Raw genomic sequence first — 24,289 nt, 5'->3', positions numbered from 1 at the left:
TTTCATTAAAAATGAATATCTCAATTGGTTCCAGGGAAATGGTTTTTTGATCAGAAGGGCTTGAGATAATTGGTGTTCAGGAAACCAAGGGTAGTTGCTTTGCTTTCTCTGATGCTAAGCTGGTTCAGATTGCTGCCATTCTGTAAAACATGGGTGCTGCTGTCCTGCTTCAGTGCCTCTCTCACTATATTTAAGGGCATGCTTATCAGAGTTGTACATTTGACTACGGGTAAATAAAAGTTAAAAGACCACTTTTGTTGGATTTATCAGAGATATTCATTAATATTTTCTGAGCAAACTGTGAAGTCTTCTCTTTAAAAGAAGTATATAAAATATACTTTGGGAACATTTAGGTCTGATGGAAATTTATCTCATGGGGAAGGGTGGGAGGGGACAGAAAAAACAATGGAGAGAAAAAAAATACAGAGAAAGAGGAAAGAAGGGGGAAGAGGTGAAAGAAAGGAGACAAGAAGGGACAAGGAGAAGAGACAAAGAAGGTAGAAAATGAGGATAGGAATGGAGGAATGAAGAAATAGAGAATGGATCAGAAAGTAGGAAAAGGAAAAAAAAGAGGTCGGGAAAAGATAGTGAAGAGGAGAAAAGGCAGAAAAAGGACAGGTAGGCAAAGAAAAAAAAACGCAAAGAAAGCAATGAATGCAGACTTCGGCGACTGAGCAATTTTTTGTGAAGTGCCACTTAGAGAAGATAGGCTGCAGAGATGCTGGCTCCGAAAGTTAATGATGGCAGTAATCATGATTTCAATTTGCAACAAATGGGATGAAAGGCAGCCAGACCCCAAAAGGAGAGACCTAGAGTGATGGCAGTGGAGTAATAAGACAGCAGCAGTCAAGGAACGCGGGGATGCTGAGAGCTTGGATTAAGTTCCCTTTTATTCAACAACCATTTTGGAGCTGCTGCACAATCCACGCTTACGGAGGAAAAAGTTTGCGTATTACAAGATCTCTGAATCGGATCCGAGGATGTTCCAGGAATACTTCTGAAGCTTGATCCTGTGATTAGCCTTGCTTTAGCACTTACTTTTGGCCAAAACTTGGTCTTTTTCACCTCCTCTCCTTCCCCATCGTCGCTGCTCAGTGGTTTGCAGTTATCAGTGGTCGGTGCAGCTGTTTCGTTGTAAGTGCTTGCTCTCTGCAGCCTGCAAGTGGCTGCAGCATACGCATAACTAATAATTCTGTAGCCTAATTTTCAAAGCCCCTTTCTCTTTTTGTATGTTTATTATATGTGTCATCTTGAAAGATGACATATCAAGATTCCTTTTAATGAGTGTCCTGCCTGTGAGGGGTGAGCACCCATCTCCATTATATCTCTCCCCTTCCCACCCAGGCTACCCCCACAAAGGCCTGGGTGTTAGCAGAGAACCAGGTTTTGGAGGAGTAATGAGGAGAGAAAAATTTAGAAAGCCCAGGCGAGGAGAGTGGTAAGGATTGGAAATGGAATAGGGACAGTCTCCATGGAGTCAGAGAGATGGTGGAAGGTTGTGTGCAATACGCAGGATGGAACCCTATAGAAATATTCTGAAAAGTCAACTAGCACTGCAAACTCTCTGAGTAAATTTTTTTGTGGATACCATAGAAGAGGCAGAGTTTCTCATCTGGGCTGCGTGAGGTTGGACAAAGGCAGCATTTGAGGTGGTCAGATTTGAAGAGGCTGCAATTAACAGAAAGATTTGGACACTACAGACTTCTACAGGCCATGGAATTGGGCCTGTTAGGGGGTAGGTTTGGGGAGGGATCAAAACAGTTTAGTTTGGATCCAAGGGGTACCTGTAGCTATTATGGTTTACATATGAATGAGAACATAACACATGTTGGGCTGCGTGTACCATTTGATGCACAACCATTTGACACTTCTAAGGATGCACTGCTTTCAGATAAATTCATGACAGCAAGTCTTCTCTCCTTATTCAGATGATAGTCTCCCTGAGGACGGAAGCCTCTCTTCTCTGGCTTTTGAACATCCTGCAGTATCTAGCTTAATACTGAGCACATATCAAGTATTCAGTGAGAATGTGTGCCTGATGGATTGCCTGGACCACTCATTGTGTCTCACCCCCACCCTCTGGTGCACATGGGATATCATTCCTTTTGAACATAATTCGCTCAGGAGAGAGGATCACATGCACACTCAGATCACAGACAACTGGACGCAGGGACTACCTACAGACACCTGTGGCCTAGAGTCATTGGCAGCGTGGTCTTTTAGAAGGTATCAAACTTACAGTGACTTTTCTCCAACGCTAGAAATGGAGTTTCTGGATGGGCCTCAATCTATAGTCAAGGTTCAAGTCAAGCACCAGACTATAATTAAAAAATGAAGAGAAAATTGAAGCTTATTGAAATGATATAATTATAGCTGAAAAAGAAAAAAGATCCCAACTAAAAATCAAATTGAGTAAACCTTTCCGCTATACTCATCTTTGTTTAATGTGCACCTCCATTGTACGAGCATAGCTGTGCCAAAGAAAATCAAAGTCCATGTGGATACTGACAATACTCCCATCTAGGAATGACTGGTATGAAATGTACATATAATGCGGCTCTCACAGCATGGTGTATTTTCCCTCTTTCCCTCTCACTTCTCAATGCTCCTCTGAGAACAGTATGAAGATAAAGTAAAAAAGAAAGCTCTTACATTCTTAAATCCTCTGTAAAGAATCTGGAGCTCCTTCTTGGTAAATTTGCTCTGAGCTTCCAGAAGCTCAAGTGCCTCAGGCCGATGCCTGACGGTGGCCATCTCCAGTTCATCTTCCACGCTGTCTGTGGAGGAAACCCAAAAAGCATCTTAAGAACAGTCACTGCTCACCAGAGCTTACACACAGCAACACAGGAAAATGGAACAAAATGTTTCCTGGATATCTGTGATTTTCCCAGGGGAAGGATTCTCCCACTATCTTTACACTTCCCAGAGTTTATAGCATTAAGCTAAAACAATTCTGCACAATATTTTTTCATATTTTCTAGTCATTAGATATTATAATACTAGCATCTTTCCAGTACAGTTTGAAAAGTATAAAAAATCACAAACAGGCTTAAAATGTGAAATTTGTGTGTATATACCAAGTACTAGTTACAAAATTGAATTTTAGTTTAATAATAATTAGTACTACCCTTGTATCATATAACTATGAGATAAGACTCTGCTAATACTCTTTGAGGATTCCACTGAAATAAAATATTTCACCTGGGGCTGCAAACAAAATAGTCATATCAGGTGCTGAAATGAGTAAAGTCGTCAGCTGCCAGTTGGACTGGCATAAACCCAGTCTTCATGGGTGCACACTGGGTGGACAGGGGCCTCAGGGAGCTTCTGTCTGGACTCTATTTTGCAGTCAAGGGAGTCCATAGCAACAGGTAAATTCTAAAATATTTTACTTTGTTTTGTGAATTATATTTATATTATAGTTTCTGAAAGATGCTCTATGCAAAAAGAATTTGGGGTCCATATAGATTTGGGAAATGCTGTAAATGTTAACATAGTTTGGGAAAAAAAAGTAGAATATAAAGGCTTTGAGAAAACTTGCAACGAAGAATTCCGTTTTTGTTTAACCAAGTTGACGGCAAAGGGTGTTTGTCCATAGAACTCTTTCTCCCCACAGATAACATCTGGTAACATCTGCATATTTGCCCTAGTGTCATGTATAACACAAGTTGAGAGGTGTCAGGATATATTAGGACCTGGGTGTGCTGGTCTCAAAGTCCAGCATCCTTAATTAGGTTCAGCTTCTTCACAGTAGGGCCCAATGGAGACCTAAGGAATTCTTCCTGCCATAGTCTATTCCACGCCTTAGCTAAGGAACTCAAGAGGAACAGAAATATCCAGGCCGAGTACTGAAACTATGGCTTTCCTCCATCACATTCCTTCCTCTTGGCTATAGGCTCCCAACTCAGAGAGGTGAGCCTCAGGAGAACAGCTTCTTCTTACCAACTCTCTCCCTAGGACCACTAGTACTCCCAATTCAATGTCTCATTTGTCAGTCGTCATTTTGATATTTAATAATGCCTTTCACTAATATCTGTACCTACTTATTGCCCTGTCTCACTGAGCACAGTGAGGGGCCAGAGCTCCCACTTAATAGGGAAAAGAAGGTCAGTGGAACTCTATTCTTGGCCTGTCCTAATCACTGCCCTCAAGGAGTTTACAAAAGACCAATAACGGCGATGAAACAAATACTTGGGACGGTTGTGTTTGTCACAGTGAGGAAGCAGAGATAAAACCAAACGTTTCTTTCATACTTTTAATATTATAATAGTTTATTTTGGAACTGTCATATGGAAAAGCCGCAGAATAGTGGTGGATGGATAAGAATAATAGAAGAGATATGAAGGGATGGGAAGGCCAAGAATACACTCTGAGCTGACAAGAATAAAACTGATGAGAAAGTAAGCAGGGCCTGCACCTAAAGGTTGTGAAAATCGCTAAAAGTAGCTAAGAAAAGCAGCTAAGTATTAACAGCCTGGGCTTTGTGGGGAAAATCAAAAAGCCAAAATGGGGCTCCTTCAATTTCTCCTTCGTTCATTGGAATGAATGTGTTGATTCTACTCAGTGGGTCCAGAGCTGGAGAGAATGAAGGAAGATGGTGCTCCCTAAGATTGCTGTTGATCCACTGAACCGAGCTGTGTTGTAGTTACTGTAGTTACCAATGCGGAAATAAATGTCATGGAACAGATTTAATGTAAGTAAACAGTAACAAATAGAAAGGTTCTGCTTTCTTGAAAAATGTCCAATGTAAGCTTCCTTTGAATCATTTACAGTACAATTTCCTCAGCTTAAAATGTTTCCCTTTTCGTTTTCCACCTGTTGAAATGTATATCTCTTTTATGATCCAGTTCAAATATCACTTCCTCCTCTCTGAAGCCTTTCCTAACTGTCCACCATGCAGATTTGATAGTTCCCTGGTAAGAGTTCTCACACCTGACCTCTCATGTAGCATGTAAAACACATTATGATTTATTCATGTTTATCTTTTCCATTGTGAGCTCCTGGAAGACAGGAGCAATGTCTTACAGATATGTATATCCTCTGGACCTAACATAGGTTCTGATATCCCATGGTCACTCAATAAGTATTTGGTGAATGAATGAATGAATCAATAAACAAATGACGTTGCTGCTAAAGTTTCCATTCCTTTGGAGTCCCTTGAACCTCAGCTGCCCTCTAGAAAATTATTTCTCAAATTGAAGTTTGTGGCCCATTGGTGGACCTTAACTGCCTTCTTTGGAATCACTGTGTTCTCTATGTATTGTTCCAAGAAACACAGCATAGGCAAAAGTAGAGGAAATTTTAATCAGATTTCCTGAATAGTCTTTCAATCATAGCATAACCTCCTCCAGACCTAGTGACCTTTCTGTTGGAAAGAAAGAAAACATCGCATTAACTTCTCAGCCTTTGTGACCACACAGCAGTCTGAACCACACTACCAACATAGCTTCTTCCTCCAGCTGTCTCATACTTGCAGATGCTGAGACTGAGACAGAGACGCAGGGCTGGAGGGTCAGTGTAATTGAATTACGTGTGTGTGATAGGATGAGCATCACATGCAATATTCAAAGCACCACACTTGAAGTGTCTGCCTGAGGACTCTTGTTTTCCCAGCTGGCTTGTACCTTACTTCTTAATGACTCGTACCTGCCAAAGGGCTGTTTCTATTTCTAGGAGGATGACAGGCTCTAAAAACACACCTGAAATCATCAGCAATCACTAGCATATGATAAGTTAAAAAAGCAACACCACCTAAGCCAATCAAGACTGATTCCTGGAGGCAAACTCTGTGGAGAGCACAGCATGAATCTGCACAGAACTGTGAAATTCATGAGGTGACTCAGGCCCCATGGATAGATGTGCCCGGCGCCTCAAGACGATCACTATGATGGCGGTGGATGCTGTGCTGATTTAGAAACACGGAGAAAAAGATGCGGAAGCCATGAGATCTCAGAGCTGGAAAGAACACCAAAGGGTTGCTTTTTCACATTTTACCACTGAGAAATTTAGGGTCAGGGAAGCTAAGAGGTTTGTCTGGGCTTAAAAGCAGAACCAGGTGGGACTCTAGCCCACCTGGCCTCTGAATCGTCTCTGGGCCTCTGCCAAGGTAAGACAATGCGGAGTCCTGCTGACTTGCTCAATCTGGGGCTGCTTTGCATCCTGAGACAAGCTGAATACAAATAGGGTGGTATTTTAATTTATGTTTCTTCTAACAGATTTAATTTTAATCAGACAACAAATTCTCAAACCTAGACAGCCTTGAGCTTCCTGGCCGTCTCCTTTTTGTTCTTTGTTCGTTAGATTTAAGTGTCTCAGGGCCAAGGCTGTCCTATGTCTGAGTCAACAGTCCCCTGAAGCTGTGACACAGTTGGGCTAGAAATTGGAATTCAAATCACTTGGGAACAACAGAATGAGTTTTAAAAATAGGCATCTTTCTCCCCTTTCTCACAGCTTTTCTTAAAATCCAGTAGAAGCTTATTACAGCTGGACTCGTAATTATGCAAATTTGACTTTATCCGAGGTCAAACCATCCCCTCCAGAACTTAACTACAGAACGTCTTGCTTTACAAACAACTATGAGTGCGAGGCCGGCCTTCCTAATACACCTGTTTGTAAACAAGGTCTGTAATGCTGAAATAAAACCATTTTACAAAGAACAATGTTATTCCATTCTAGAAGTGGGTTCAGAACCCAGGCTGGGCACACAGAGATGAGTCCTTGCCTTGTCATAGCAGGGAACACTGTGGGGCTGTTGCCACATTCTTTTCCTCAGGACCTGCCAGAATACTGGCTAGCCTGGTGCAACAGCATCTAGTTTGGCATACTAAAAATGCTCAATAAAAAATGTGAAATCAATGAATAACTATTTGAAGCATCCCAAGCATAGTGGATATCTCTACAGGAGGTCCATTTCTCAATACAGCATGACCTTTCTTTAAAAAATGTATCCATTTTTCATTATAAAAAGATCCATAAACACTATAATTTTAAAATTCTATTTGAGCTGAAATTGATTTGTCTAGCCAAAGATTCAGCCAACTTGACTTATATTGCTTTATCTCATTTATAAAAATACTTTGCGCCCTTACTCCTAATGTTTACTCTTAATGAAATTGGTTTAATAGTGACTTGATCCGTATGGCAATAACATTATGATGAGGATGAATACCTTCTAATGATGCATATTATTAAATATTTAGAAGCTTGGTCCAGTGGTGGGTATTGGAAGAGAATCTGACTAATTTTGCTCCAGATTTTAGCATCACACTAAGCAATGCTCGAAGATTCTTCTTCTTCTCTTTTTTTTTTTGAGGAAGATTAGCCCTGAGCTAACATCTGCTGCCAATCTTCCTCTTTTTTTCTGGGGAAGACTGGCCCTGAGCTAACACCCATGCCCATCTTCCTCTACTTTATATGTGGGACGCCTGCCACAGAATGGCTGGAAAAGCCGTGCTTAGGTCCACACCCAGGATCTGAATCGGCGAAGCCCGGGATGCTGAAGCAGAACGTGCTAACTTAACCGCTGCACCACTGGGCCAGCCCAATGCTGCAAGATTCTTGACTGTATCTTTGGAAACTACTCCTGAAAACTTCTAGAATAAGGAGGAGATGTTATTTGTTGTTTAATGTTTTAGTCTGATACATCAGGGCCAAGATAAAGCTGCTTGGGGGAAGATTTCCAAAACTATTTTTGATGGCACCAACGTGAGGTGATTTCTTTCTTCCCTTCTTTTCTACTTTAAAAACTTGTATGGGCACGGATAAGATGCCATATACTCAGTGCATTCCATTCCTGAGTTCCACCCCTCACAACGCTCAAGGGGTTAGAATTATAACCAGTTGAGGAAACTGATTTTCAGACGTTAAGGAATGTGCTCAACCCCGCACAGCTGCACCACTGATAACTAGGGGAGATGGGATCTGACAGAAATCTGTCTTTCTTTTTCCTTCTATAATTTGACTTCTTCAGATGGAGAGTTCAAACCTGGGCCAGGCCTTGTAAGCAACTCTTTAAACTTTTTGAATTTTAAATGCTTTATCTCAAGAATGTGAAGGCCTGGGAGCCCTCTTGACTCTTCCTTTCTTCACAACCATTCACCCATCCGCCCACCAGAAACTATCTTCAGGTGCACATGGAGGGTATATGAGCAATTAACTCCAAGCTGATCATGCACAGACCACGAGTAGAAAGAAATCAGCCCATCGGAAAGACTGCAGGGGCCTAGCACTTCCCAGACCACCCTGAACCCCTAAATTTTTGTGTCAGATATGTGTTTCTTTAACTCTGGCCCTAAAAGCATATTAGGACCAAAAAAGCCCTTTATAATTAGTACTTTATCCTATTTAATATCCATATATCACATGGAAAATGAAAAGTACTTTGAAAACAGCCAAGTATTTTGAACGTCTTCTATTAAAGGTGATCGTTGGCAATGACATTGCAATTTCCATTCCAGGAGAACTTCAATTTGCAATTTCATGATTGTATTCAACCACTTATAAAATATAACTACACAGAGGAAAATTGCTAGAACTAATTCTCACAGCACTTATGGATCGATTGTCTCTACCTTATAAACATAAATAACTCTTTCACACAAGCTTAAATTTTAAAATATAATCACCTAATTGGAAGGCTTATTATTAGCATTAACCATGTTATTACTACAGTAAGTCATGAATGGTTCCTTATGATAGGCACTATTATTTCCCAGCTAGTAGGGTCTTGCTTGCTTTTTGGTAAATGAGGGAAATAAAAATTATATTGCCAGTCATTATAGACAGAGAGGAAAATCTACAATAAAAATGCTGGGCTGGGGGAAGGAATCAAGGAATGTGACTGAACTTACACACGAAGGCAGACCCAAAAGATTGAAATTCTAGTCAGGAAAGGCAACAGCTGAGAGGGACTATGATCAAAGAGAAAATTTAAAAAGTAGTGAAACATGGAAAGAGATAAAGAAGGATAGCACGTAATAGCTCACTAAATTAAAAATGCCCTAACAAAAGTTTCTCTTAAACTTTGACAGACTTTCTCCTGTTTGTCCTAAAAATCGAATAATAATAGCACAACACTTTTTATAGCCTTTGCTCTGTGTGAGCACTTTATGTATATTAACTCCTAAAGTCCCCATCAGCACACTATGGATGCCATATTCTGTTCTGTAGATGAAGACACTGACACAGAGAAATTAAGTAACTTGCCCACGGTCACACGGTAGCAAAGCCAGGGTACGAACTCTAGAAAGTCTGGTTCCAGAGTTCATGTAATGAACCATTGTATTGTTCTGCCTGCCATAGGAAAGGAGGGAGGATAATGCCCCACCTACCTAGAAATCACATGCCCAACCAAGAATCAGAAAATTAGCAGCAAAGGGCTCAAAGCAGAAAATAGAGTCATGTTAGAATTGAAAGTGGCCTTGAATCCAGCCTCTTGACTTTGTAAATGGTATTCAAATCAGAGCCTTAGCTTTAGTGGTCGTAAATCAAGGCGTTGGGCACATCAGTGGAAGAACTGAGCCTCGACCTTGATCATCTTGACTCCTAGGCCAGCACTTTGCTGAATGCCTGTCACAATGTCTTTTATTAATAAGAGCGTCTCCATCCTCACTCTGTTCACAATTTTAATAAGCTTCTGACTCCACATCAGACGCAGGTGGGCATGGGGGAGATGGGGCACAAGCTATAAGGAGCCCACAAGCCACAGTGACAATATCTAACATTTGATGGCTGGCTTTTCGTAGTAAACAAAATTATTTTCACTTTCATTATTGTAGCTAAACATCATGATTACTCTGTGCACAGATAATGTCACCCTGCTTTTACAAACAAGGAAATCACTGTTGGGAGGAATGTTGTAACTTATGAAAGACCCAGTAATAGGAAGCCGTGGAATCAGGAGTTAAACCCAAGTTTACCGACTGCAAAGTCTAGAAGTGACACCTAATTACCTGGAACAAAGGGGAGAACATAAAGTTGAAAAGGCACATGTGCATATTACAGCAAATAATGATAACAGTAAAATAGCCACCAAATCTTTAATCAGTAGGAAAAGCCTTTCTCCCATTTTCTTTATTTCAGAAGGTGATGTGCAGGTGATACGTTTTTAAAAGAGTGTTAATGCTGCATTAAACAATCTATTGTAAAGGAATAAGCATTTGGAAATTTTCCTTAGGCAAAATACAATGCCCGATTCATGACATTACTGTGTTGCGTGTTGCTTTAGAAAGTCGATAGTAAATAGATGCAATCTATTACCTAGGGAATTAAAAAGAATTTGGGTAAGTTTAGTGATAAATTCTTGGTGGCATATTAGGGGAACGTTTTGGACCTAATATGAGTGATGGTAATCATATTCTGCCACACATTATCCATCACTGCCGTGTTTAAAACAGAGTATTAGGAAAACTGAGCAGTCATCTGGGTTTTGCTATGTTTCTTCTAGGTTTAAGCTGGTTTCTTGGTTCAGAGAAAGTTAGACTGCTTAGTCCAAATGTCCGGGGGACATTTATGGTGTGACTGGGATAAGTTAGTAAAATTCTCTGTGCCTTAATTCTCCCATATGTTCAAAGGCATAAAAATGAATACAAAATTGTACCTGATATTATAGTACAAGGTGACTGTGGGCATTAAATAAGATGGTACACATGTCTGGCACAGGGTAAGTACTCAATCATAGCAGTAGTGTTATTATTTGTAGTAGTATTTGTACTGATTACGGTAACGTCTAGTGTCACTCTTAACACGATAAGCAGAACTGTGTCTGGGACCACTCATTTTAGCAAATTATTCAGTTGCTCCAAATTTTTGTTTTCTCTGGGTCTATTTCTCATTGCTGACATTGAATAATGTGTTTAACCTCTCCAAGCCTCAATTTAGAAATCTCCAAGCTAAGGATAATATTTGTTTCAATTTTATACAGTTGTTTTGAAAGATTGCTTGAATTACTGACATATAGTAATTGATCAATAAAGGGCAATGATTATGATTATTAGTAATTACTGCATACAGACTAGTGAGGCATTGTTCTAGTCCTCGCTTCAGGAATGAGCGCTCTGTTACTACACCTCTTGAGTTTGAATCCCTTTTCTGACTCTTATGGCTATACGACCTTGGGCAAGGCGCTTAGTCTCTCTATGCCACAGTTTCTTTATCCATCAAAGGGGGATAATAATGGGACTTACTGCAAAGGACTGTCGAGAGGTCAAAGTGAAAAAACGTATCAGAAGCATTTAAAATAGAGCCTGGCACATAGTTTTTAAAATATTAATTATTATTATCTCATTTAATTATTAAAAAGTCCTTTAAGATGAGTATTATTTTCCCCATTTTAGATGGCTAAATTGACGTACAAGGTAGTTGAATAACTTGTCCAAAAACACACAGCAAGAGTAATTCCATCAGTCATCAAAGCCCTTGCCCTAAAAATTGCACCCTGTGGTTTCTTTTTGTAGAGACTCTGAACTGAGCAATTATTGATCATGGGATCCACTGGAAACCACAGTTTCCTTTGGGACCTTTTATAGTCTTCCAGTTTATTATTGGCAAGAGAATAAGGACCATTTTTTGGAATGGAATTTGAGGCAATTACCCAGCTATATTGCCTGTCATTTCCTCCCATGCACCTTATGATCTAATAACCTGGACAATTTGCTATTCCCTGGACAAGCCTGCATTGTCACCATTAATCCTTTTGCTTCCACTATTTGTGCTACATGGATTTGCCTTTCTTCTTCCTCAACCTTCTCTCTCTATTCTCTTTAATGCTTATCTCACTGGGATGGGGCTTCACAGAGGAAAGGCCTCCTCAGACTCGCATGCAGCATGTGTACTGTGTGCTGTCAACTCTGATTGCTTTGTATATCATTGATCTGCTTGAATACCTGTCATTTCTTCTGTAATGTGAACCTCTGGAGACAAGAGATGTATCTCAGTTATCTAGTTACTGCTAAGGCCTAGCATGGTTCTGGACATTAAAGACAGTTCATTCATTCATTCAATATTTATTGAATGCCTATTATGGGCCAGGCACTGTTCAAGGCACTGTGGACACTGAAATGAACAAAGAAAACAAAATCCTTGCTCATGATGACCTTAAATTCTAGTGGAAAGTCACTAATAGGAAATCCAACTGGAACTGTCAACTGAGTGGATGGATATATGGGTCTGGAGTTGATAAGCACAGTCTTGGCTGAAGGTGTAAGTGTCAGAGTCCTCACCATATAAGTCAAATTTAAGACCATGAAACTCAACGACGTCGTTAAGGGAGTAAATGTTGACAGAGAATAGTAATTCTTCTATTGAATGGAAGAATACATAAAGGTATTAGAAGGGCCAGAGAGTGTTGGGGCCTCCAGAGTAGGCAAGCCCAGAACAAGATCATACCAGAAATTACCCAGTTTTTAAGAATTACTTTTGGTGGTAGGTATTGCCCCCGGGAACATGTTTCGGAGCTTCCTGCTCATGGTAGTGTTCATCAATATGAAAATAACTGAGCTGTATGGATATATTTAACATTCATTGAACACAGACACAGTTTCCACAATGGTCTTCACATATTCTGCATGTTTTAAAACGTTTGTTCATGGAAAAGTGGTGTCTGTCTTTGAGTCCTTTTTTCTTTAGCAGCCAGGAGCAACTTGGATATAATCATGCCTCTCGAACAACAGTGCCTAAATTCATCTTCATGGGACCAGAATGTGGCAGTTATGGCAAAAATCATAGAATGTCATGTGGCATCACCAAGTGGAAAAAGAGTTTAATGTGACCTGAGAGAAAGGTCACAGGAAGAAAGCTATGGAGCCATGAGGCATGGGGATTTATTGCACAGGTTCTGCCCCATCTCCCCCGTTAGACTGTAAGCTCCTTGTGGACGGGATCTATATTTGGCTTGTTCATGGTGGCAACCTTGGCACCTAGGATAATGCCTGCCAAGTAGTAGGTATTGATGAAGATTTGTCAACTGACTAAATGACCTGGGCTTGGGTCCCAGCTTAGCCACTTAGTAGCTATGCAATTTGGGGCAAGTCACTTAAAATCTCAAATCCTCAGTCTCCCCATCTGTAAAGTGAAGATAATAATAGCACTTGGACAATTACTCTGAAGATTAAATGGAATAAGGTATATAAAGCATTTTGCATAGTGCATATTGCATCATAGGAATCCACATGCATGCTTTCTGCTATTATTGTGATAATTTGCCACAAACTCTTCTAACATTTGCTCACCTAAAACATTAATTAATTTTACACTGTCATTGAGACAAATCAAATGTGATTCTTATTACCTCCAGGAAGACTCACTGGAGGATGTGCCTACCCCTAAGCAGATTCAGAGAACACGACAGTGTACTGTGGAATTGTTTTTCTACCCAAAGTCGCAAATGAGAATGTTTTGCTGAAAGGTGAATAATGTTTCCTCTGTTGCTTCATGTCCAGAACTTGTCTTTGTTCTTCTTCTTCTTTTTTTTTTTTCTGAAAGCTTGCAAGCAAAGATGGGCCAGTGTTTCCTTAAAGAATTTCTGCTCATCACTCTTGCTGCTCTATATCCCCTGGCAAGAAAGCAATTTGAAAGTAAGAAGGTTAAACTTTAACCCTGCAATCTAAGCAGATAACAGAGCATCGCTCTGTATTTTGTGGACCTGGTGGAGTGTAAAATTGAGTCCGCTTGAAGTTTGGGCTCTCATTTCAGTGTCTGAAGGAAACTACAGACGCTGGCATTGACTACACTCATGTTTAGCCCAAATTAGTACTTCTTAGGTCAATGCAAATGGAAAATAGATATTTATGAATGACTCCTATTAGAAACTGCATGAGTGACCAATCATGAAATAGTTAATAAAAGAAAAAAAAGAAGAAAGACTTTTGTGTATCTAAACTTCTATGTAGCTTCTTATAAGTAGTCATCAGTCTACCCCTTTTGGCACAAATTAACAGTAAGGAAAATAGTGGAAAAATCAAGTGAGAAGCAAAAGATTTCATCATACAGATAACCTGAAGAAAAACCCAAGATACACCAATCAACAATAAAGCTTGTTTCAAAAGTAGCTTGTGTTTTTCTGATACTTTAAGCCAACATGTCTAAAATGAAACTGTCATCTTTTCTTAACCTGCTTTCATGGGCTTCTCTGTTCCTTATTCTTGCTTATTGTCACCATTATCCGTTTGGTGGAATCACTCTGTCCCTTTCCTAGCTTTCATTCAGTACCACCAATTGTTTCCCAGTGTTTCCAATACACCTTCACCACGTGTTTCAAACCCACCCTCTCCCTTCCGTCACTATCACCTTATATTTAGGCCTTTGTCTTCTCTCATAGGCAGAAAAGTCTAGTGGTGAAGGCCCGAAACTCGGCATTACATTGTTCTAGGTCAAATCCCTGCCCGACAACTTGGTAATTGTGAGATCTTGGGTTAGTGATTTAATTTCTTTGTTTAGTTTTCTCATCTAAGTGGGGGTTATAATTAGGCCTTCCTCATAGGTTTGCAGTAAATATTTGCAATAATTCTTCAGGCTTAGAATAGTGCTGTGTTCAATAAGGCTTAGCTGTTGATACCGTTTCTTGCATAGATGTTTTAAGCAGTTTCCCAACTGATTTTCTTGTTTTCTTTTTTGACCCTTAATAATTTGCCTGTTTTTTGATTTATTTTTGTGTCACTTTCTTATTCTCAGTTTCAGATGGGTCCTTTATTCAGAAACAATGTCCAATTTAGCATTTGCTTGTGGTTTTGACACCCTAGCTGCATCTTGTCTTTAATTGTTGCTCTTGATCCTTTGCTAGTCTTTTCTCTGACTTCAAGTTCATCATCAACTCTTCTGAAGTTTGACTTGTGTCCAGTTCCCTCTACTATTGGCTGGCTTTAGCCATCTCAAAACCCAATCAAGACAAAGATTCACTCCCTATTTTAATCCAGCAATCCCACTTCTGGGGATATATCCAAAGAAAATGAAAACAGGACATTGAAGAGATAGCTACACTCCTATGTTCATTGCAGCATTATTCACAATAGCCAAGATGTGGAAACAACCTAACTGTCCATCAATGGATGAATGGATAAAGAGGATGTGGGATGTGATATATATATGATAGAATATTATTCAGTCGTGAGAAAGAAGGAAATCCTGTCATTTGTGACTATATGGATGGATCTTGAGGACACTATGATAAGCGAAATGAGCCAGAAAGAAAAAGACTGCATGGTATCACTTATATGTAGAATCTTAAAAAAAAAGTCAAACTCATAGAAACAGAGAATAGAAAAGTTGTTTCCAGGTGCTGACGGATGGGAGAAACAGGGAAATTTTTGTCAAAGTGTATAAACTTTCAGCTATAAAGTGAATAAGGTCTGAGGATCTAATGTAGTATATGGTGATATAGTTGATAATGCTGTATTGTGTAATTGAAATTTGCTGAGAGAGTACAACACAAATGTTCTCACACACACACAAAAGATAAATATGTGAGGTGATGAATGTGTTAATTAGCTAGATGGGGGAGAATCCTTTCACAATATAGAAAAATATCAAATCACCACAAAGTACAATTTAAATATCTTATGATTTTGTATGTCAATTACAACTCAATAAAGCTGAAATAAATAAATAAAAGCCTCGATGACTCCCCATTGCCTCCCTTCACTGCAGAGTAAAGTATAGCCTTGTGTTGGCTGCAAGCACCTTCAAACTCTGGTCCCAGCTCTCCTTTTCTAGCTGCTTCTCTTTCCTGCTTCTCACCACTTCCAACTGTCTTAAGCGTCATCTTTTCAAGTACCTAGAATGCTCCTACTTTTTTTCTCCCTCCAGCGAAATGATGATTCTTCTCCAAAGGGTCCTGCTGAAATAATACCTCTTTGTGAAACACACCCAGGTAAGAGTCAATCTTATCTCTATGACTATAGTAGTTGTGATCATCACAGTAGTAATAAAGTAATAACAGCATCAGCAGCCAACATTTATTAACCACTTACTAGCCAGTCACTGTTGTAAACACTTCATATGCTCATTTAATCTTCGAGTGAACATATAATATTTACTATTATTATCTCCACCTTGCAGATGAAGAAATGGAAGCTCAGAGAGGGTAAGCAACTAACCTAAGCTTTCTATGGCTAGTTAGTCACAGAATCAGGATTTGAATCAGATAGACTAGTCCCAGAATTGTCATTCAACTACTTAATACCTTTCTAGTATTAACTCTCGCGTGATTGTACTTGTATTCATTATATCCGAGTGATATATATATACATGTTTGTTTCTTCCGGCACAATGCCAGCCTTCAGAGGTAGTGATGTGTGTATTCCCCTGTTCCTGGCACTATTACTTTTCAAATAGTTAGTGCACCATAAATGTCTGCCATGTTGAAGTGAAATCTGCTAATCCTGCCAACAGTAAACAGCTGTCCTAGGACTCGTGCCTCTGTCTTTCCTATACCAAGACTCATTCATGATTTAATGGAGTCTCCTGGTAGATACATGATGGACCAGGAAAAAGAATGCCCCTCTTTCCATTTGTCACTAAATACCTATGTGACTTTGGGCAAGACACTTAATCTCTCCATTTCTTAGTTTGCTAAATGGAGACTTGTGATCTGTTATTCTGCCAGGAGTTTTATGAGGATGAAATGAAATAACCAAAAGAAAGAATTTTAAAACATGTAAAAGACCATACAAAGAGAAGGGACAAATATTCTAATTAATAAAACACATAGTTTACAACAAGTAATTGATAGTGCCAATTGGTATTAAATCTGAGTTAAGAAGAATTTCCAACTTTTCCCATTTCCTACTTCTCATGGGTAGTAAAGTACAATGAAAGGAGGAAACTTCATGCTAGCTTTGACACATCTACCATTTGTCATAGCCAGGAATAAGAAATGCCATCTCGCCGGCTCCTACAATGCTAGATCTAGGGGGAGACTTGAGGCACAGTCTGTGCTGCTCATTTGTAGATGGTGAGACTGAGGTGAGAGAGGAGAAACAACTCATTCAAGGGCTACCACAGTCTCCCTGAACAATACGGGCTGCAAAGAGTGTCCCAAAGTGAACAGGTAAGTGGAGAAAGACTCTGTCTTTTTTTTTGTTTTTTTGGTAAAAACTGACCAAAATATTGAACATAACTAGAGAAGTACAAAGACTCTAGAGCTCCATTGCTGGGGTTGACCTCTCCCCCTGCCCCACATCTCTTACTGACGATGTGATTCAGGCAAGTTAATTAACCTGTCATCCCTCTGTTTCCTATTCTGTAAAGTGTGAATAATAGAGTCCATCTTATAGGATTATTTTTGGGCTATAATAAGTTAAACTGTGCAAAGCACTTAGAACTGTAGCAGCCACATCGTAAGTGCTAGGTGTTTCTTAAATATGTAAAAATAACACCTGAGAATTAAAATATAATGTTTTTAGGGCTCATACATATGACAAAACGGAAGGACCTTGGTTGCTACTTGCAAATTAAGTTTACAAACTCTCGTAGGTTATGCTTCTCTTCCCCCAAAGATTTTCCTGACTATACTCCCGGGTGAGAGCCTTTAGCTGAAGTCACTAAGGAGTTAGCACGAGATTAATCAATTGTCGGAAAGTTTAATATTTTTAGACAGAATTTTCTGGAGGTTACTGTTGTATTTACAATTGGCAGCATGTTGGCAGTTCAAGTCACTTTTTGAAAACAAATCCTCCAACAGCCAAAAGCTGATGGTTTCTCTGCCAAGAGAGGCATCTAAAACTTTCCATCATCAATATACTACCAGGGAAAACAAATTATACTGAAATGTTATGCTGGATGTGATACTAAAAACTGGAAGTTAGGAAATTATGTTTTGCGATTATACAAGGTGATATGCTGGTGGAGGCTTATTGGATATGAGTAGTCTAGCCTCACGATTACCTAGTCATGTTCGCTCTCCTGTGTCTACTCAAATCAACAACAAAAACCCCTGGAAAGAAGCTTTAACTTAGTGAATCAATTATTTTGATTGAATGAGGGCACCAAGGTTTACCAGGTGGATGTTATTATGAAGCTAATTTAAATAAAAACATGCATATAAGTATAAACACCTATAACCAAACATTTCATATTTTGTCTTTTGCATTAGTTCCTGATTACTATCTAGTAAGTAACTTTTTGTCACCATAATGTCTTTTGAGTAAATAGGGAAAACGATTACTTTAGAAAAAAATAACTGGAGCATAGAATGATAAAGTGAATTACTAGGAGTTATACAATGGGGAAATATAGCCACAGAGTTGACAGCATTTATTTTTTTTTAAAGTATTTGTGCTCACATAGAGCATAGTAGCTAGGAATTTCTTGATACTAAGCCATCCATGAAATAATTAGTTAAGTTCTTTAATCCTATAATTATCTACAGAATATTAAATACATTTTTGAGCCAGTTGTCAACCTCCAAGATGTCTTGGAATTGGGAATAAGAAGAAGAGCAGTGTGACTGACTCTCAGAATTGTCACTGGTCCTATAGATCCCCAACTCCTAGCTGCGAAGATGTACAGAATCTGGCAAACATCTCCATTTGTCCTCCTGAGCCTTCTACATGCTGTGTGCTCCGGGAGGCTGGCCTCTGTGTATATTATCTGAACTCCTTGCCCTTCGGCTTCCTATTGGGTTTGGCCAATGGGAAACCCCATCAGGCGATTGGAGCAGAGGAAAAGAGAGAGGTTGTGGTATTTATTCTTTTGGCTCCCTCCTTGGTGGAAGTTGGGTTGATAGTGGCTGCATTCCTCTTCCAAGGGCCAGAGCCCCTGTTGTGAACAGAGTCCCTCTCTGATAGTTCTAGCTACTGCTCTGCCTTTCTTCATCTTCTGGAAACTGTCAGTCTAGAAATGATAACTTTCACTCTTGCCAGCACTTAGTGCTTCACTAGCCTTGTTGGGTCCAGAAACCCTGCCAACACCTTTGCAAACAATCTCTTCATTAAACCCCATCCATTGCCCCATGTAAGTGTGCCTTATGTTTCCTGCCTGGACCCCGACTGATACCAAATCATAGAAATTCAGTGTTGGAAAGCACTGGGCTTGGAGTCAAGTTTTTCATCCCAGATTCTTTTTTTTTTTTTTTAAAGATTTTATTTTTTTCCTTTTTCTCCCCAAAGTCCCCCGGTACATAGTTGTATATTCTTCATTGTGGGTTCTTCTAGTTGTGGCATGTGGGACGCTGCCTCAGCGTGGTCTGATGAGCAGTGCCATGTCCGCACCCAGGATTCGAACCAACGAAACACTGGGCCGCCTGCAGCGGAGCGTGCAAACTTAACCACTCGGCCACGGGGCCAGCCCCTCATCCCAGATTCTTTTTTAAATAGCTCTGTAATTTTGAGCAAATCATTTCCCTTCTCTAGATCTCAGTTTCCTCATACATAAAATAGGCTGTATTCCATTTAAAAGCTATTATTATAATAACCTATAATACTTATAGTGTTTAAAATATGATGAAGTTTTGCTTAGACACTATCTAGTCCAGTGTACCCTCCTATGAGCCAAACTCCTGAAATTGCCCTTCAGTCTATCCTTGAATATTTCCAGTAAAGCTTCTATTCTTATGACAGTCCTGGTGTTGACAGAAGGAATTGGTCTGGGATCTAGATATGAGGTGAAGGTACGTGTCTGCCTATGGTCCCTTCACACTCTAAGGTTCTCTGATTGGTTATCTAGGTGCTCCATAGTTCAGCAGGAGTTTGGGCTTTTCTGCAGGAAATATTTTCCTTTTGTTATTTGCATAATATTGATAAATTTCACACTCCTGCCATAAAAAATGAAGAGCCCTTTCTTATCTGCCTTCCTGAAAAAAGAAGATGGAATTTAGAATGAGTGTTGGCCCTTTGTTAAACTATCTTTCAGCCCTCTAGCTGTGAAGCTGCATGGCATCTGGTGGAGAAGATTCCCTCAACCCCATGCAGGTCATCGAAGGCTAGAACCAGCCTGGTCAAACCAAACCTCACCTCAGGGTTCTCTGCGGTCCAGCAGGCGGACATTTGGTGCCCATGCATTTCCTCCTGGTGGCCTAGGGTCCTCTGTCACTCTGGTACCCGGCTGTAACCACCCGCCTCTTGCCTCAAGTTCTCATATCATCTTTTTCAGTCCTGTGTCCAACTACGTAGGGCCTAGATCATGGATAGGGATCTAACGAAACACTTTTCTACTACAACGGTGGAATTAATGTGCTTTCCTTTCCAATAATCTACTTCTCCATGCCGAGGTTTTGTGTTGGATGGTCAATGGGGAAGGTAGTGGCTAGTGGGGGAGGGAGTTTTATATCTGTAGACCTTCTTAGGTCCACAAATCATAGTCCAAGCCTAGTATGGGTTCATTATCAGCCAGTTTTATGAAATCCCACTTTTATAAAAATATCAGTTTTTAGAATCATTCTGCTCCTTTTTTTAATATCTTTTATTATTATTTTTTTCCTTTCAAGAAACATCCTGACTTTTCCCTCACACTTAGTCAAAAATTGCATCCTCTGTGAACATCTGTTTGGGATACGGCTTTATCAGATACTGGGGAAGGAAGAGTGCTAACAGGCATGACAACCTTGTTCTTCCTTAAGTGAATGTAGAGATCCATTTGAAAGTTACAGTTTACCTGTCTACTTTATACAAATGACTATTTGTTTTTGGTAAATATCTGGTAAACTGGCAATTTTGATTCAAACTTGAATGGAGAAAAGCAATGGCTCTAATAACCAACATTTACTGACAAATAGTGGCAATAAAAATGTCTGCAGCTTCAATATTGTGGAGGGTTAGGGCTTTGGCATTATTCCGGATCATGGCCTGGGCTGCTGGTGACATGCTGTGTTTGATTTGCGAGATGGTGTGCATGTGTGCGCAATGAAGGGAAAAAGTCAGAGCAATGTATCTCAACCATAATTTAAATGTTTTTGTATGTAGCATTATTACTAATAAAAGTAATTTTGTCCTGGCCCCTCCCCTCTCCCCACAGAATCTTCCAGTAGGACAGGGCTTTAAAAAGCTGTTTATTTACTGCTCTATTTCTCAGAACAGGAACAGGAACTGACATATAATAACTTTATATTGAATGAATAAGTGAATTATTTAAACCTTATTATTATGATATATTACATTTGGTCAGTGCCACTGCAATAAATTGCTATTTTATCCTGGAACTTTTGACTGGATGTATTGGGTTGTTTGAGGTACTTTCTTTATTTTCTCCACTTGTGTTGTGGAGACTAGTGAAATTTCAGGACATTCACATTTTTATTTGTTTTGTTTTTTAGAAGGATTAGCCTTGAGCTAACATCTGCTGCCAATCCCCCTTTTTTAGCTGAGGAAGATTGGCCCTGAGCTAACATCTGTGCCCATCTTCCTCTACTTTATACGTGGGAGGCTTGCCATAGCATGGCTTGATAAGTGGTGCGTAAGTCCACACCCGGATCCAAACCGGTGAACTCCAGGCCACCAAAGCAGAGCACGAGAACTTAACGGCTATGCCACTGGACCAGCCCCCATTCGCATTTTTAAGTCACTAATTGAGTCCATCAGTTCCTACAAAATAGTGTGGCAGCATATAAGAAGAGCAGGTGAAGATATGGGTTATGGCCCCACACCTGGAAGTTTTCTCCTAGCTTCTTCGTATTCTGGTTCCTCACTGGCAAAGAACAGCACCTTCTCTACCTGATTCTAACAGTTGTGTGATGCTTGAAAACAATTGGTATGAAAGCATGTTCTTAAACACAGAATATTTATAAATGTTGGCCATAAATTATATATGGCATTTTCACAAAATAAATAAAAGGTTTCCCCTCTAGATATCCTCTACTTTCTACTCCTTAAGAATGCCACAAAACTGGAGAGAAATAGAAGATTGAAAGTGTGATGGTTAGTCTATTAGCTGACTTTAAGTAAAGGAGATTACCCTGGACAGTGTGGGTGGACCTCATCCAACATGGAAAAGCCTTAGGCAAACTGAGATTTCCTAGCAGAAGGAATTCTGCCTCAAGACTGAAGCATTGAATCTTTTATTTTTTTTTAAAGATTTTATTTTTTTCCTTTTTCTCCCCAAAGCCCCCCAGTACATAGTTGTATATTCTTCGTTGTGGGTCCTTCTAGTTGTGGCACGTGGGACGCCGCCTCACCGTGGTTTGATGAGCAGTGCCATGTCCGCGCCCAGGATTCTAACCAACGAAACACTGGGCCGCCTGCAGCGGAGCGCGCGAACTTAACCACTCGGCCACGGGGCCAGCCCCTGAAGTATTGAATCTTGTCTGAGTTTTCAGCCTGACAGTCTGCCCTGTGAATTTCAGACATACCAGCCTCCAGAGTCATGTGACCCAATTCCTTAAAATAAATCCCTTTATATATATGTTTGTGTGTATGTGTATGTATGTATATGTATACGTATATGTATGTATGTATTTGTTCTGTTTTCCTAGAGAACCCTGACTGATACAGGGAGAAAGTCGACAAAGAAGAAAAGTGACATTTGCATACATGTTTTCCACTTTGTAGTAGTTTTTCTAACCTAGTGATATTTCTGAAGTTTAGCAGTATCTAAATTACACACCAAATGCACATATGTGAGTTAAGAAATTTACAAGGTAGTACACTTTAAAGTGTACAGCTGCTCTGCTAACAAGTTAGGCAATGGAATCCCAAGAGTTATCTGAGTCTAGGCCTGAGATCAAACAAAAATTTCCAAATGTTTTGAAGCCCCGGCTCCTTGTCACTAACACTGTGCTATCAGTCTGCCAAACGGGAAGTGCCTCATAATTGCGCAAAAGTTCCCCTGGGTATTTAGGTAAGCACGAGTACATCAATAGAGGTGGTTTTGCAGAATGTACTATATTGATTCTTTTTAGAAGCGGAGAACTGCAATGCATGCAGACCTTAAACAAACAAAGCAAACAGTTTGGGGGGAAAAAAATCAAACTTGCTTTGAACAGCAGGAGACGACGTTTTGGCAGCTGAGCAGGGCAAGAGCTTCATGAGCCGCTCTTTAATGCTGCGCTTGGTGGGGTTCTGAGCGTAGAGGAAACCTAGAAGATATGCAATCGGTTCTGTTAATGCTGTTTGTAGAGAGAAACTAGGGCGTGTTGCATGGTTTATCAGAGGAAGCCGGCCAGGCAGGATCTGGATGCACCCATCTGCTCGGGCAATCGCAGGCCGTGTGTTGGGATCCCAGAAGGAAAAAAAATAAATCTTTTTTTTCCCTCTGTTTTTCTCATATTTTAGGTTTTCTTTACAAACCTTTTCCTTATGTTGCATTAAAGATGTGATTAGCAAGTGGAAATAATCACACAAATAGGTCTTTTGAGTAGTAAAACTAAAATTTGGTGGCTTTTTTTGGCCTTAGGTCAGGAGTAATGCAAATATCATTGAAAGAGTTAACTGAATTGAAATTTCAATATTCAAACCAGAGTTAAGGGCCCACATGACAATTTTCTGCTCTCGTTGCTCCTCACATTTGATTACAGAGGAGATAGATGATCGCATAAATCATTCACACCGCAATCACCTGCTAGTACCTTTGCCTTCCCTGAAAGTGGAAAAATAGACGTCCTTGACAGGCAGTTTCATTAGCATAAGCTGACATGCCCAGAGATGCGACAATCCTCCACATTTGCCACATGTGGACATTAATGGATGGAACTATTCAAGCAGAATAATTCCAAAAAAGTGAGGTGTGTTCACAAAATGTTAACCCTGGAATAGACTGAGCAGTATGTGTGACTTCAGATCATCGGGGAGGAGTCAAGGAAAATCAATAGTGGGTGGGTGGGCAAGCAGCAAACACTTGAAACAACTGTTGGTGTCAGGAACAACAAATGTCCAACTCAGCATCACCTTACCCACTCTGAGTGCCCAGAAGCCTAAATTTGCATGTTGATATATAGGTATATTGCCTCCCCCAAATCAGTTTGGAAGATGTCGAATGTAAAGCAATAAGAAGAGAACCAATTTAAATCGAAGTTAGACCATCTTTATAACGTGGACTTGGCAAATGTATCACTTGTTGCTTTTCTACTTTATAGTTCCTACCTTGGGATTATAAAGAGACCTGATCACAAGGCTACCGATCTATTTCCCCACCATGCGTCCACTGGCTAAAAACCCCCAGAGATCTCTTGTGTAGGGGATGAAGTGAACTAGCAGATACATAAATCAAATCAGATCATTTCCCTGCCCTCTAAAACCTTCGTGTTGACCTTTGAAAAATATCACACTTCCTACCACGGACCCCAATCCCTGAATGATCTGGCCCTGCCTCACTCTGACAGCATTTTCCACCACTCTCCCTGTTGTCCCTAATGAATCATCACCCATTG

At 40.0% G+C, this 24,289-nt stretch overlaps 1 protein-coding gene across 8 annotated transcripts in view; it reads right to left on the bottom strand.

Annotated features, from left to right (window-relative positions):
- The window catches only part of KCNIP4 (potassium voltage-gated channel interacting protein 4), a 1,058,683-nt gene that overhangs the window by 107,649 nt on the left and 926,745 nt on the right, over positions 1–24,289 (bottom strand). For 6 of the 8 annotated variants that reach the window (XM_023638709.2, XM_023638708.2, XM_023638707.2 and 3 more), the window contains exon 2: positions 2,653–2,777. In XM_023638709.2, coding sequence (XP_023494477.1) covers positions 2,653–2,777 — 125 coding nt within the window. Of the gene's footprint in view, positions 1–2,652; positions 2,778–22,893; positions 23,000–24,289 lie in introns of all 8 variants that reach the window. The other 2 variants (XM_023638705.2, XM_070262544.1) reach the window with 2 other exon arrangements.

The sequence above is a fragment of the Equus caballus genome, chromosome 3, assembly GCF_041296265.1.
Source record: "Equus caballus isolate H_3958 breed thoroughbred chromosome 3, TB-T2T, whole genome shotgun sequence".
Taxonomy (NCBI): Eukaryota; Metazoa; Chordata; class Mammalia; order Perissodactyla; family Equidae; genus Equus; species Equus caballus.
This window is presented reverse-complemented; position numbering and strand designations above follow the sequence as displayed.